Source organism: Filicampus tigris, chromosome 11, assembly GCF_054856515.1.
Source record: "Filicampus tigris isolate MCC_2025a chromosome 11, RoL_Ftig_1.0, whole genome shotgun sequence".
NCBI classification, from domain to species: Eukaryota; Metazoa; Chordata; class Actinopteri; order Syngnathiformes; family Syngnathidae; genus Filicampus; species Filicampus tigris.
The window spans coordinates 20,523,022-20,535,649 of NC_141227.1; the positions used below are offsets into that span (position 1 = coordinate 20,523,022).

Genomic DNA, 12,628 nt, shown 5'->3' on the forward strand with positions numbered 1-12,628 from the left:
TTTTCTCATGTTTTCAATTCAACAAAAAATGTACTTTAAAACATGTTTTTTGATCATCACATCATAATCTAGACAAAATAACCAAGTATCTGGAGCGTCCCCATTTTGACATTTACTTTGAGGTGTGACTTGATGTGGTTTGTTACAAATATATTTCTGACCTTGATACTGGTAAACTGAACCAAAAAACACGTTTTTTGGATCTCATCTCATCCAGTCATGATATATTTACAAAATAATTACTCATTCGAAGATTCCCCAAGGAGACCTTTAATTGGAGGTACGACTTGATGTGGTTTGTTGCAACTAGATTTCTCACATTGTTATTGGTGAACCAAAAAGGTGTTTGTTTGTTTCTTTGTCATCTTGTCACCCATTGAGGATATATTTAGAAAATAATTTCACATTTCGAAATTTCTCCTGAAAACCTTTGGTTTGATGTGTTTTTTTGCAAACACATTTTCTCACCTGTCATTGGTGAACTTTAAGCAAACACTTTTTTTGGTCATCATGTCATCCCATTAAGACATATTGACAAAACAATTACAGATCCGAATCGCTCTCATCAGATGCACAATAGAGGGGGGAAAAAAAACAATGTCATATAAAAATACATTTATTCTGAACAGTTTCAAAATGTACTCACAGTAAGAAAAAAGACAAACACAAAAAAGTCATCAGTAATAATAAGAGATCATGCACATTGCTTGGCCATTGCACAAGTGGACTATACAAGGTGTTTCATTTATGTTTATTTCATGTGCCAAGAAAGCCTTAAAATCACTATGACAGAGAACAATTGCTCACCCTAATATACTCTTAAATGTATTTTTTATTTTTTTTTTACAGTTAATTAGGGCATGCTAGTGTCAAAATGCTGACAGTAGTTGATTAGTGAGACATTATTAGACATGAACACAATGAGTCAAGATTTACATTTCCTTCCCTTGATTTTATGTACACCCGTCGAGTTACAAAATGTCTGTAGATTCAGCGTTCAAGCTGTCTTCCTATCGTGTTTGTTCAGCACCCTGTTGTCACAATTTTGGAGCATCTTGGACAAAAGGTGATTGAGACGTCATTAGTAGAAAACTGGCTCACTTTTTCAAGTGAACCCCGTCATATTGCATTTTTCACAAGCGATTTTGCTTTTGTTTCAGATTTTTTTTTTTTTTTTTTTTCTTCAGTATATGGGCAAGACCGATTACAGAGTTGTGGACATTAACTCATTCACTCCCAGACATTTCCAGACGTTTGAAAAAAAAAAAATGAAAAAAATATATAAATAAATTCCTGGGATTGAATGGCTGGACTGTGAAAAGACAAATAAATCCGTCAATGGCAGCGAATGAGTTAAGCGTGGTAGCACGTCGTGCAATTTTATTATTTGTTGTTCCCACGGAGCAGACAGAATAAAGTATTGTATATGTGTTGCTGCTCCACGTGTGTTAAAGCTACGGTACATTGACACTGAAATTGACATCAAAGTTTCTTCAGGCTCGCATTGCGAACGTCACCAAACACAGAAATGCGAGCCCGAAGGCACTTGGACGTCAATTTCAGTCGGTAGCAGAGGGGAGAATAATGTCAAAATGACAGACCATTGAGATGGATAAAAAAAGGGTGAAGTAATCTGCAGTGCGTATGTAAATAACGCATTCTTATGCAGATTTTGGCACGAAAGATGGATTAGTGAATTACATGTAAGTGCCGACAGTCTTTGGAATTTTGTATTATGTTAGCTTTAAGCTAGCAGCCTATCGCTGGACGCAATTTTATGATTTCTTTGAAAACTTTGATGTTTAAATGTTTATAATGTTTAATTCTTCTGCGATTTATGTGCCAGTTAAACTTCCACTGGGATTGGCAAATAAACCGTTTGAAGGGACCACGTTTTGCCTCTGACCCAGTGAGCTAGCGTAGCGTCTCAAAGTCATGTTTCTTGACAGCGACAGTGACAACAGGTGCGTGGAAATACTTTAAAAAAAAACAAATATGAATTTCAGTGTCTCTTACAAGTATAAAGGTGTTAAATGCATATGGTCGCGGTAAAACTATATATATGAAAAAAATAAATATTTTGTTATCTTTCTGTAAAACGCAATAAACGGGTTCACTGTCGTGTGCTTTTTGGCACAATAAAGGTTTTAATCTTACCATATTTGTGCAGTAGTCGAGTTTCAAACCAACCAGTTACATTTTTTTTTTTTTTAATACCATTTCCTACTAAATACCTGGTGTTTCCCTGAAACACTTCCTACAGTCTAGCTCGGCATATGAATCCTTACGCTTAAGTACTGTCAAGTAGATACTCAACTCTATTGGTTAAGAGTGTGAAAACATGACTCGGAACGATAGCGACTATCAGCATGAAAGAACTATCATTGAAAAGATAAGCTAACAAAGCCAACAATTGCAGCACAATTGAAACACAACATTGTGTACTTACTGGGTAACAGTGTGCGTGTCTTTAGACGTTTGTACAGTTTGGATATTCCCTCGTTACAATTCTATCCATATTCCTCCCCATTGAGCCTGGAAAGCAAGAAGACAAATCATTACACAGCAGTCATTACAGGTGAAGCTCACGGTCCCATTTGGGCAACTTGTCTGCACGTCAAGCGGACCAATGGAAACGCGAAGGAGGCGTGGCCTACGGCCAAGTAGCTGATGGCGAGCTGATGAGGTGCAACGAGTGAGGCTGTTGGAAATGTGCGGACGCCGGCTTGTTCGAAAGGTGAAACTGGACAATCTCGCAGTAGTGAGCACACTTAAGGTCAATATGAGGATTTATAAACGGACTGTAAATAATAGCATGTAAAATGAAAAGAGCACAAAGGGAGTCCCTCAGGAAAAAGAACAAACATCGATCCACCGTGTGAGTGCATACTAGCAAAAATAATGGCACATCTGGTGAGTCCTCATCATAACCTTTAGTTTGAGGTGCAACTTGATGTGTTTTGTTGCTAAAAGATTTCTGACTTTGTTACGAGTGAACCTGAACCAAGAAAATGTTTTTTTGATCATCACGTCATCCCGTGAGGATGTATTGACAATATAACTATGGATCTGGAGAGTCCTCATCAAGACCTTTAGTTTGAGGTGCGACTCGATGCGCTTTGCTACAAATAGATTTAACACCTTGTTATTGGTGAACTCGAACCAAAAATGTGTTTTTTCATCATCGTGTCATTCCATGAAGATAGATTGACAAAACAATTAGAGATCTGAGAAACCCACACCAGGTCCTTCAGTTAGATGTGTGACTCGATATGGTTTGGTGTAAACAGATTTTTGACCACATTATATTTGGATTTCGACCTTTTTGACGACCAAAAGCCAGAAAACCAATATCGTGATTCTCAAGTGCTTTTGGTGCCGATTTGTGACTGAGAGAGAGTGAAAACGTCTATGCAGTGAACACACAACGCCTCCTATCTTTTTTTTTTTTTTTTTTTTTTAACGGCTTAATAGAGTCCTAAACGGCCAACTTGTAGTTATTAGGCAGCAGGAGCCCGCATGAGCAATCGTCACTCCGAACTGATTACCCCGCGCAGAGATTCAATTAAGAAATCAAAATTGTGCCTGTCGAATTCACTTTCTCAAATCTTCATTTTAACCTTTAGGAGAAGGTTAATGGATTCTTTTTCTCCAAGTGGAAGCACCTTATTTCCCTCAAGTTCATCTCAGCAGTTACAAAATGCAATTCCGCGGAGGGGCGGCGGGGATTTGCTGTTTATACTTTGCCAACACAAGGGCAACATCTCCCATGAGCGCTTTCACCCATCACAGATGTTGGCTTGAGCCGAAGATGATATCGATCCATACTGTATTTTTTTTTTAAAGTCTTTTTAAATCTAATTTAATTCTTTAGTTTTACATATATTTTAAATCATCATTGTATTTTTTTTTTTTTTGGGGGGTATTGATTTTTTTGGAGATTTGAGACTTGAGGTTATATACAGTGCAAATTAAGAATTTCATTTGAGGGGATTTTGCATTTAATATGTATATTTAACATTTTTGGGGTGGTAAAACCAATGAAAACCTTTGTAAAAAAAAAAAAACACTGTATTAATTTTTAATAATGAAGTCTTGTGTTTTTTTTTATCATGTACTTATTCTTTTTCATAGTATAATTTATTTAAATTGTATTATTTTATATTTCCATTTTTCCTTGTATTATTTTATTTTCTTAAATTAGTATTGTTTTTATTTTTTACAGTTTCAATTTGTAATTTTTTTGTTTGCATATTTCTACTTAAAATGTTATTGTTTTATATATATACAATGGTATGTTTTCTGCATGCAAGTTCTGCGTTGTATTGCTTTTGTTTTTTAGCATTTTTATTTAATGTGCAGTTTTTCATTGACGAATTTATACTTGTCATTTTATGTCTTTCATTGACTTATTTAGTGTTCTGCATTTTTAAAATATTTTAATTACTCCTTTGCACATGTTGCTTTCATTGTCTTTTTTCTGCAAGTGTATTTTAATGCTTTTTTATTCCGTTTGATTTCTTTTGGGCACGTTATTAGTGTCGTTTATGTTATTGTTTTTTAGTTACATTTACTTTTCAGTTTGTTTTTTTTTTAATCGGGAAGAAACAATCTGTTTTCCGTGGACGACAGCAATCAAGAAAACGCTTTTAATGTCTGAGCTATTAATCCTCATGTAATCCAAGAGGCGACCCTCCAACAGCGAGAGCCGATGATGGATCTGACGCTTTTGGCACACCTGATTGGAAACACTTCCATCTCAAAAGAAGACTCAAAGTGAGACTTGAGGGATTTGATGGGAAAAAAAAAAAAAAAAAAAAAAGTAAATGACTTTAAACCTGCGAGCCTGAAAAAAAAAAAAAAAAAAAAATCTCGTCATCAACTGTCGCTTGTTTCACACTGGCGAACCACTTGGAAAAAAAGAAGCAGAAGAGGAAAACGTGTGAAGGAAAAAAAGTCTGCGGCCTTCATGTCATGTGAGCGGAATGAAATGAATGCATCTGTCAATCAAAAGTAAGCTTTATTATCTGAGTTTTTATGCATTGGATCTCATTATTGGGCAGCATTGAGAGCACGTCTGCCTTTGTGGTGAGAGTAGTACAGCTTCCTTTCCCTACTTGGAAAAAAAAAATTGTAGTTCATATATATATATATATATATATATATATATATATATATATATAATTGCCCGAATGCAAAAAAAAAAAAAAAAAATCAGCAAAAGCCAACAAGAACAGCTCAAACTTATTTGGGGTTAATCAAAGGCAATTTAAATGGTGACAGATGACTCCCATTTAAAGTAACTTTGAATTGGGATGTTCAATAGCACTTTTTTTTCAGACAGATACCAGTACTCATGACACAGAGTACCGATACCTATTGTACTTGTTTCATATAAAATTTGATTTGCCTGAATGACCAACAATTGTGAAGAAAGATCTTTCTTGTTGACAGAGATTATGATTCGACAATGTGTTAAACTGCCGCATTGTAGCGCCAACTACTGCCGAGGAAGACTGAGTCCAGGTCATTTATTTTTCTGTCTAAAGTATCGGTGGCTTGCATCGACAGCCTCCATGAATACCTGATACCTTAAAATAAGCCCGGTTTCCGTTCAATACCGATACCCGGTGTCGGTACCTCGTATCGCCTTACCCAATTTTGAATGTCATCCGCTAATTCCGAACACAACCGCATCCCAGTTATGAGAGGGTGCGTTCACTTGTGCAACCACGTTACCTCAGTTGTTTATTTCACGTCACCTCTTTAAAAATGTCCAAATATATTCTCGATTCAGGTGTACAGGTGGAAAAAGTTTTGAAAAGATCTCTTTTTTTTTTTTTCGATCACAAAAACCTGGCATTTGAACAGGGGTGTGTAGACTTTTTATGTTGCTAGTGCAGGCAATTCAACATCAGAGCTGAATTAAAATTTCTTCGGTTAAGTTCCTTTCTATTAAAGGTGAATATTTTGGTTGAAATGTTAAAAAAAAAAAAAAAAAAAGAAAATCCCACCAAAGTTACTTAATGTTAAATTGCTGTTTGGATTAGGAGGGGCACATTTCGTAAGTTTGAGCAGCCCTGCTTAAACGTGAGCAGGTGTACTTTATAGTGTGGACAGTGAGTGAGCATGCTTTAAGGAAGTGACATTCATAAGCCTCTTGCCGTGACAGCCTCACTTGAAATCCCATATTATCGTGTCACAAATGCTCCTGCGCTCCATTTCACGCTGTCATGTTCGCGTCCAAGCTGTCGTTTGTCAAGCGACAGCCTTAAAAAGAACAAAAAAAAAAGGGAAAACAAGCGCACCTCGTTTCCTGGCGTCCAGCTTCTTTTCCATGAAGTCCTTCTCCGAGGGAAAGTCGGCGAGGTTGACCTTGGACATGTCGTCTTTCTGACTGACCGTGCTGATCACCTCGGGTTCCTTCTCCCGGCTGTCCTCCGTCTCCACGTGGATCCAAGGGATTTTCCTTTTTGGGACGGGCACAGGGCAGGACGACCGTGAGGAGATTTGAGGAGACGGGAGAAGAGGGTGGGGCTTCCAAATTTGGGGAAGGGCAGGGCTCACCTTTTGAATTTGTAGATGAAGAATGCCGCTAAACCCACAAACACCACGGAGGTCAGCACCAACATGGCCGACCCGCTGTGGAGGGCGCTCGAATCCACCAGTGGCGCTAAACAAATATTATTTTTTTTAATTAATTAAAAATTAATGTGCAGAACGGTTGTTTTCGACTATGGGCGGAAATGATCAGAAAATGACGTCATCTATAATCAAATCAATTCAGGAGTTTTTTTTTTTTTTTTAAACATACACCGGTATATATTTATATTTTTTTATATTGAGGTTTTTTTTCGTACATTTTGCCAACATTTTTAAAGGCGTGTTTTTCTACAGGAAAAAAAAAAATGAACAATTCAGCAATTTTGTTAATCATTAAAATTAACTGCCTGTAAGGAAAAAAAAGAAACCTCACTTGTCTCATCTGCAGCCCGTTTAGGCCAGAAACTAGCTAGGCCTAAATTCTCATCACCATTTGATACAAAATACCGGTAGTCACAAAAACATCAATAGCTTCCCCTTTACTTTGTATCGATTATTTAGATTTTTTTTTAAACTATGTCTTTTGCATTTGCTGTTACTTTGTGTTTTAAAATCTTCTGCAGCCCGTTTAGGCTGGAAACTATCTAGGCCTAAATTGACATCATCGTTTGGTACCAAAAACTTGATGTCACTTGCTTCATGTTTACTTTGTGTTCTGATACCCGCTGCGTCCCGTTTATACAGCAAACTAGTTGGGCTGGAAGTATAATTATTACTTGGTACAACATTGCTGCAACATCGTTAATCGCTTTCTGTTTACTTGGTGTTTAGATATCTACTCCAGCCCATTTAATCAGTAAACTAACACAACTGGAAATAATACTATCATTTGGTATAAAATAGTCACAAAAACTTTTAATCTCTTCCCATTTGCTTTGTGTTTTTAAATCTTCTGCAGCCTGATTAGACAGCAAACTAGTAGGGCTAAAAAGGTCGTAATTATTCGGGACGAAATAAACCTAAAATATCAATCACTTCCTCTTTACTTTGTTCTGCAGCCCGTCCAGGCAGCATAGTAGCAGGGCCTAATTTATCATAACCATCTGGTCCAAAAGAGTCACACAAAAAAAAAAAAATCCACTGTCTTCCTCTTTACTTTTTGTTTTGATATCTTCCGCAGCCCGTTGAGGCAGCAGACTAAGTCTTAATTCATTTTGCTCTCCGCTGGTTGCTGTGAAGCAGTAAAAATCGATTATTCCACCATTGTTTCAAGATGCGGCAACAACGTCACAACTCAAGCATTAGATTGATTGTGTTCTAAACGAAGGGCAGAACAATCCAACATGGATTTATCAATTTCTCACATCTGTCAGTCTGAGGCAGACACTATTTGACCTCCTCGGGGGGGGGGGGGCGGCAAGAAGGAACATCTAAGATGTCCGCGGGCTCTCCCTGGGGTCTGTCATGTACAAGTGCGTTTTGCACCGTCATGGCTTTTTAAATGCTGAGAAGCAATATTCAAAGTTTGTTCCCCCCCCTCTCGCTCTCCTTAAAGAAGGACTATGAAGCGTGACCTTTTCGGGATCATCTAAAAAGGCGACGCAGGCCTTTGTACGGCGACACAAATGAAGACAGATCCATCGGCGGATGAAAAGGGCAAAGTCACGTAGGACCCCCGTCCGTGTGCCTTCGCCATATGCTAACGACGACGCGACCCCGGCGGTCCTCCCGTCGATCACATCATCGATCGATGACTTTTAAGAGAGATGCGTGGATGATGCGCAGTTTCACACAAGACGCCCGTTGAGTCGGATGAAAGTCAAGCACGCGACGTACCCAGAGTTTGTTGAGTGATGTGGACGCTGATGCGGGTGTCAACCTTCAGCTCAAAGTGGACCAGACCTTGGTTGAGGAGGGTGACGAAAACCTCAGATATCTGTTTGGAATTGATGGGGGGGAGGGGGGATGAACAACAAAAGATATCAAGTGAACCACTGTTTATCACAAGGGACGAATTGAGGACACACCTGCAATCGGTGGAAACCCGATTAATTGTTTCGCTCATCCCACAGGCTTTAAACGGATTGAAATTTCTTAAAACACACTTCAATTTATTAAAAGCTCCGTTTTAAACACACGGTAAATATATTTCAACCAAGGGTATTAGAGTTAACGAAAACTGACAAAATAAGTCAAACTAACATTGAGAAATATTTTTCATAAAATAAAACAAAAACTAGCGCTTTTTAAAAAAAAAAAGATCACTAACTGATAACTGAAACTACATTTCACATATACGTATATGTATTAGGGCTGCATAATATATCGGAAAAATATCGATATCGCGATATTGGCCCATGCAATATGCATATCGCAAAGACATTCAATACGTTTCTTTTGGAATGTTATGCTTTTATCTGAATTTGCCCAGTCAGATGCAAACTTAGATGTGCATCACCACCCAATAGTTGAACATTATCTAGGATAATTACAATTAACGATCTACAAATACATTGAGCTTGCTTATTTTGCTACATAAAAAAAAACGATTTTTTTTCATTAGATAATCAAAAATTCTTTAGGTATATGCTAAATATGCGCTATGCCATATCGCAAATATCCGTGTTCATACGCAGATTTTGGCTGCTCTCGGTTCACAACGGACAAGTTGGCATAAACGGCGATGAAAAAGCAAAACTAGCTGCGTCTGCGGTAGGTGATGGATAACAGCGGGGGAAGCGCTGTTTGTCGAAACGTGGAAGAAGTTGACATTGCTCCTCTTCCTACCATCTGCAGTTCCTCCCGTGTTTGCCTCTTGTGCTCATTTGGCGTGAGCACATCGGGCAGGATGAAGAGCTCCGCCGTAGTGGGAAGTCCAGGATACAAAGACACTCGCAGCTGACCGGCGGGAACACCGGAAACCTGACAACAAAACACCGGCCAGTCTGTAAGACCGACTTTTATATGGCCCTTTCCACTTCGATTCGAACCCCAAATCGCAGAACTGTGAGGCAGACGTGCTAACCACTTGTCCGCAGAATAGTCACAAAAACCTGAAATCTCTTCCCCTTTTCCTTGCAATTTGATGTCAGCCCATTGGACAGCAAACTAGTTTAGCCTGTGGCAGACAATTACTGTTGTCACAGTGGTCTGTTTTTGCTGCCCTCGGTCTTCTCTTCATCGAAATGTGTCCGCTTACTGAATTATGCATTTTTGTGGCTCGACATAGTCCGAAAAACGTCACTCTTCCTCTCGCACCTCTTCCACAGCATCCTGACGATTCCTGCAGACCGTTTAGGCAGCAAATGACTCAATCGTTTGAAGGACTGTTGCTTTCTTGCTAGCCCTCAGTCTCTGCTTGGCTCAATTTACAAACACGAGACCTTTTTTTCTGCTAGCACGTCTTGCTCAATTTCTTCAATCAGTTTCACCCGTTACTACTTTAAAGATGAAGTCAATCCATATTTTTTTTAGAATATGTTCTATGCAGGCCCACTAGTTGAAACACAGCATTCTGATTGATATTGCGTTTGTGATATATGAGTTGAGCAGCAAAATCCACGTGTTTTTAGCCATCTCAGCGGGCGGCCATTTTGGCATTTCTGTCAACTGATGATGACATCACAATTGCTCAGGGCTCAGATAACGGCCAATCATAGCTCAGCTTCAGAAAACTGGTGAGCCGTGATTGGTCATTATCTGAGCCCTGAGGGTCTGTGATGTCATTTTCAGTCGACAGAAGTGACAAAATGGCCGCCCCCTGAGATGGCTAAAAACGGGTGGATTTTGCTGCTTAAAGCGGAAATCAACCCAAACATATTTTTTTCAAGAATATGTTCCCAGCAGGCCCACTAGTTGAAACACGGCGTTCTGATTAATTTTGCGTTTGTGGAATAAGTGTTAATGCACTCGTTTTTAGCCATCTCCGGGGGCGGCCATTTTGTATTCTGTCGACTGAAAATGAAAATCACAACTGCTCACAATGAGCAATCCCGGCTCAGATTCAGGAAGCAGGTCAGCTGTGATTGGTCGTCGTGAGCAGTTGTGATGTCATTTTCAGGCGACAGAAGACAAAATGGCCACCCCCAGAGATGGCTAAAAAGGGGTGGATTTTGCTGCTTAACTCATATTCCAAAAACGCAAAATTAATCAGAATTGCCATGTTTCGACTAGTGGGCCTGCTGGGAACGTGTTCTTGAAGAAAATATGTTTGGGTTCACTTCCACTTCAAAGTGTAAAAACCAGTAGAGTTGGTACTCAACTTGACTTCAATTTATAATGCCAGCCATTGAAATGTACTCAATGTCTGCTTGCTGTCATCACACATCAAGTAAGAAAAGAAACAAACAAACAAAAAAAAACAAACAGGCAAAACCTCCGTCACGGCCCATAAAACATGACGAGCGCTGTAGCGGTAGTGCACACAGCTATGAAAGAGTAATGACCCAAAGAGGTGCGAGTGGTCCGGCGCGTTGCGGTTGGGAGTTGACGTACCTGTGACAGGGCTGTCTGCACCACGCGGCCTATGTCCTCCCGCCACTCGGGGATGTCAGGATTGTGCTCGTCAAGCCTCGGCGAAAAGGACAGCAGCAGCGACCTGAAAAACTCTGGCAAACAAAAACAACAAGTTACGTTTTTTTTTGTTTTTTTTTTGTTTTTCTTCTTCTTTTCCGCCTTTGACTCGTTTTCCCAAAAGTCGGAGTTAATTGGCGTCAAAATTTTCCGTGTTTGCCCGCTGTGACATTTCATCCACGTCGGCGAGCGCGGGACCACATGTTGCATATTCATGTCAGCAATTAAAGTTGCACGCTAACCTTTAACTGTTATATCCCTGGAATCCTGCATCACCGTGCTCCCGGAAGCCACCTGGACCGTGACCTTATTTGTTCCTTCCTTCTGGAACGTGTAGGAGATACTCTCATCCAGCGTTATAATAGGCTGCGTTAGAAAAGAGGGGAACAGAAAGAGGATAACACATACGGGGGCGGAGCGACGTGGTGGCCATGGCGACCCCTAGATCTAGGGGACTTTAGACCCATTGATACTAACTGCATATTTAAATAAATTTAAAATTGATCTAAATGCAAACTCTAAGACAATCTGTTTTCCGTCGTCCCCCCCCCCCGAAAAAAAATGCAAATGGTTACAGTCACTGTCAATCAAAACTGTTACTTTCAAGAAATAAAATACACCAACACGCTTATAATACAAGCCTAAGTAAAAAAGCAACGTTTCGACTTTGGGATTTTTCTGTCATCGCTTTGGATATGATTTGAATAAATTAGCCATCTGAGCTGTTAGCTAGCGAATCAATGCATGAGATACTACACAAAAGCAAAACAACAGCACTATCTACTAAATTAAGCTCAGCAACATGGTTTTTTTTTTTTTACTACTTCAACTTGCTCCTGCTTGTATTATGAGTGTCCTGTTCAAGGTCGCATTTTGACTTCACGAAACACTTACTGCGGATGCTATGATAAACAATGACTTCTCGGTTCCCGATTGGCTTACAACAACGCACATGATGTCGTGTCACCCTGGCCCCTCCACTGAAAAATTCCGGGCTATGCCGCCGCATAAACATGGCACAAAATGGCTGCTTAGAACCAAAATGGTCGACATCCCGTTCAATTTCCTGCATCGGTCCTTGAGATTTTTTTTCGTTGATTGGGGGAAACTGATGGCAAGGATGAATTTTTTTCCAACTTTTGTTTCAAACATCCTGTTTCATAGTAGCGTTAGAAAAGAGAGAGAGAGAGAATAATGCATGCCTCCGCAAACATGACCTGTTAAAAGATTGACGGCGTGTGGACGCCAAGGGGAGGAGGCGCGGATAAACAGGGGCCGAATGAATTTGCGCAAGGAGGACGAGGAGGGGGAAGTTGTCACCTCGGAGCTGTTGCCGATCCACCAGAAGAAGGTCAACGTCCTGATGTGACTCGGCCAAACCACCGCCGTCAGATTGGTCTCCTTCCCACTGACGGCCACCAGAGGAGCCGAGAGGTACACGCGCTCCACCGGACCTGCGGTGGCAACACACGAGCAAAATGAGTTGCGACACACACGCAGCGAGGTATTATTG

General features: G+C 39.9%; 1 protein-coding gene across 6 annotated transcripts in view; it reads right to left on the reverse strand.

Moving 5' to 3' along the window:
- Positions 1-600: 600 nt before the first annotated feature.
- LOC147140089 (VPS10 domain-containing receptor SorCS3-like) overlaps positions 601-12,628 on the reverse strand; it is a 61,531-nt gene continuing 49,503 nt past the window's right edge. For 4 of the 6 annotated variants that reach the window (XM_086044905.1, XM_086044902.1, XM_086044906.1 and 1 more), the window contains 8 exons: positions 12,436-12,569; positions 11,358-11,481; positions 11,038-11,150; positions 9,331-9,465; positions 8,380-8,479; positions 6,568-6,673; positions 6,309-6,469; positions 601-2,535 (listed from right to left, as the gene is read on the reverse strand). In XM_086044905.1, coding sequence (XP_085901031.1) covers positions 2,471-2,535; positions 6,309-6,469; positions 6,568-6,673; positions 8,380-8,479; positions 9,331-9,465; positions 11,038-11,150; positions 11,358-11,481; positions 12,436-12,569 — 938 coding nt within the window. In that variant the 3' untranslated portion in view covers positions 601-2,470. The remainder of the gene's footprint in view (positions 2,536-6,308; positions 6,470-6,567; positions 6,674-8,379; positions 8,480-9,330; positions 9,466-11,037; positions 11,151-11,357; positions 11,482-12,435; positions 12,570-12,628) is intronic. The other 2 variants (XM_086044904.1, XM_086044903.1) reach the window with 2 other exon arrangements.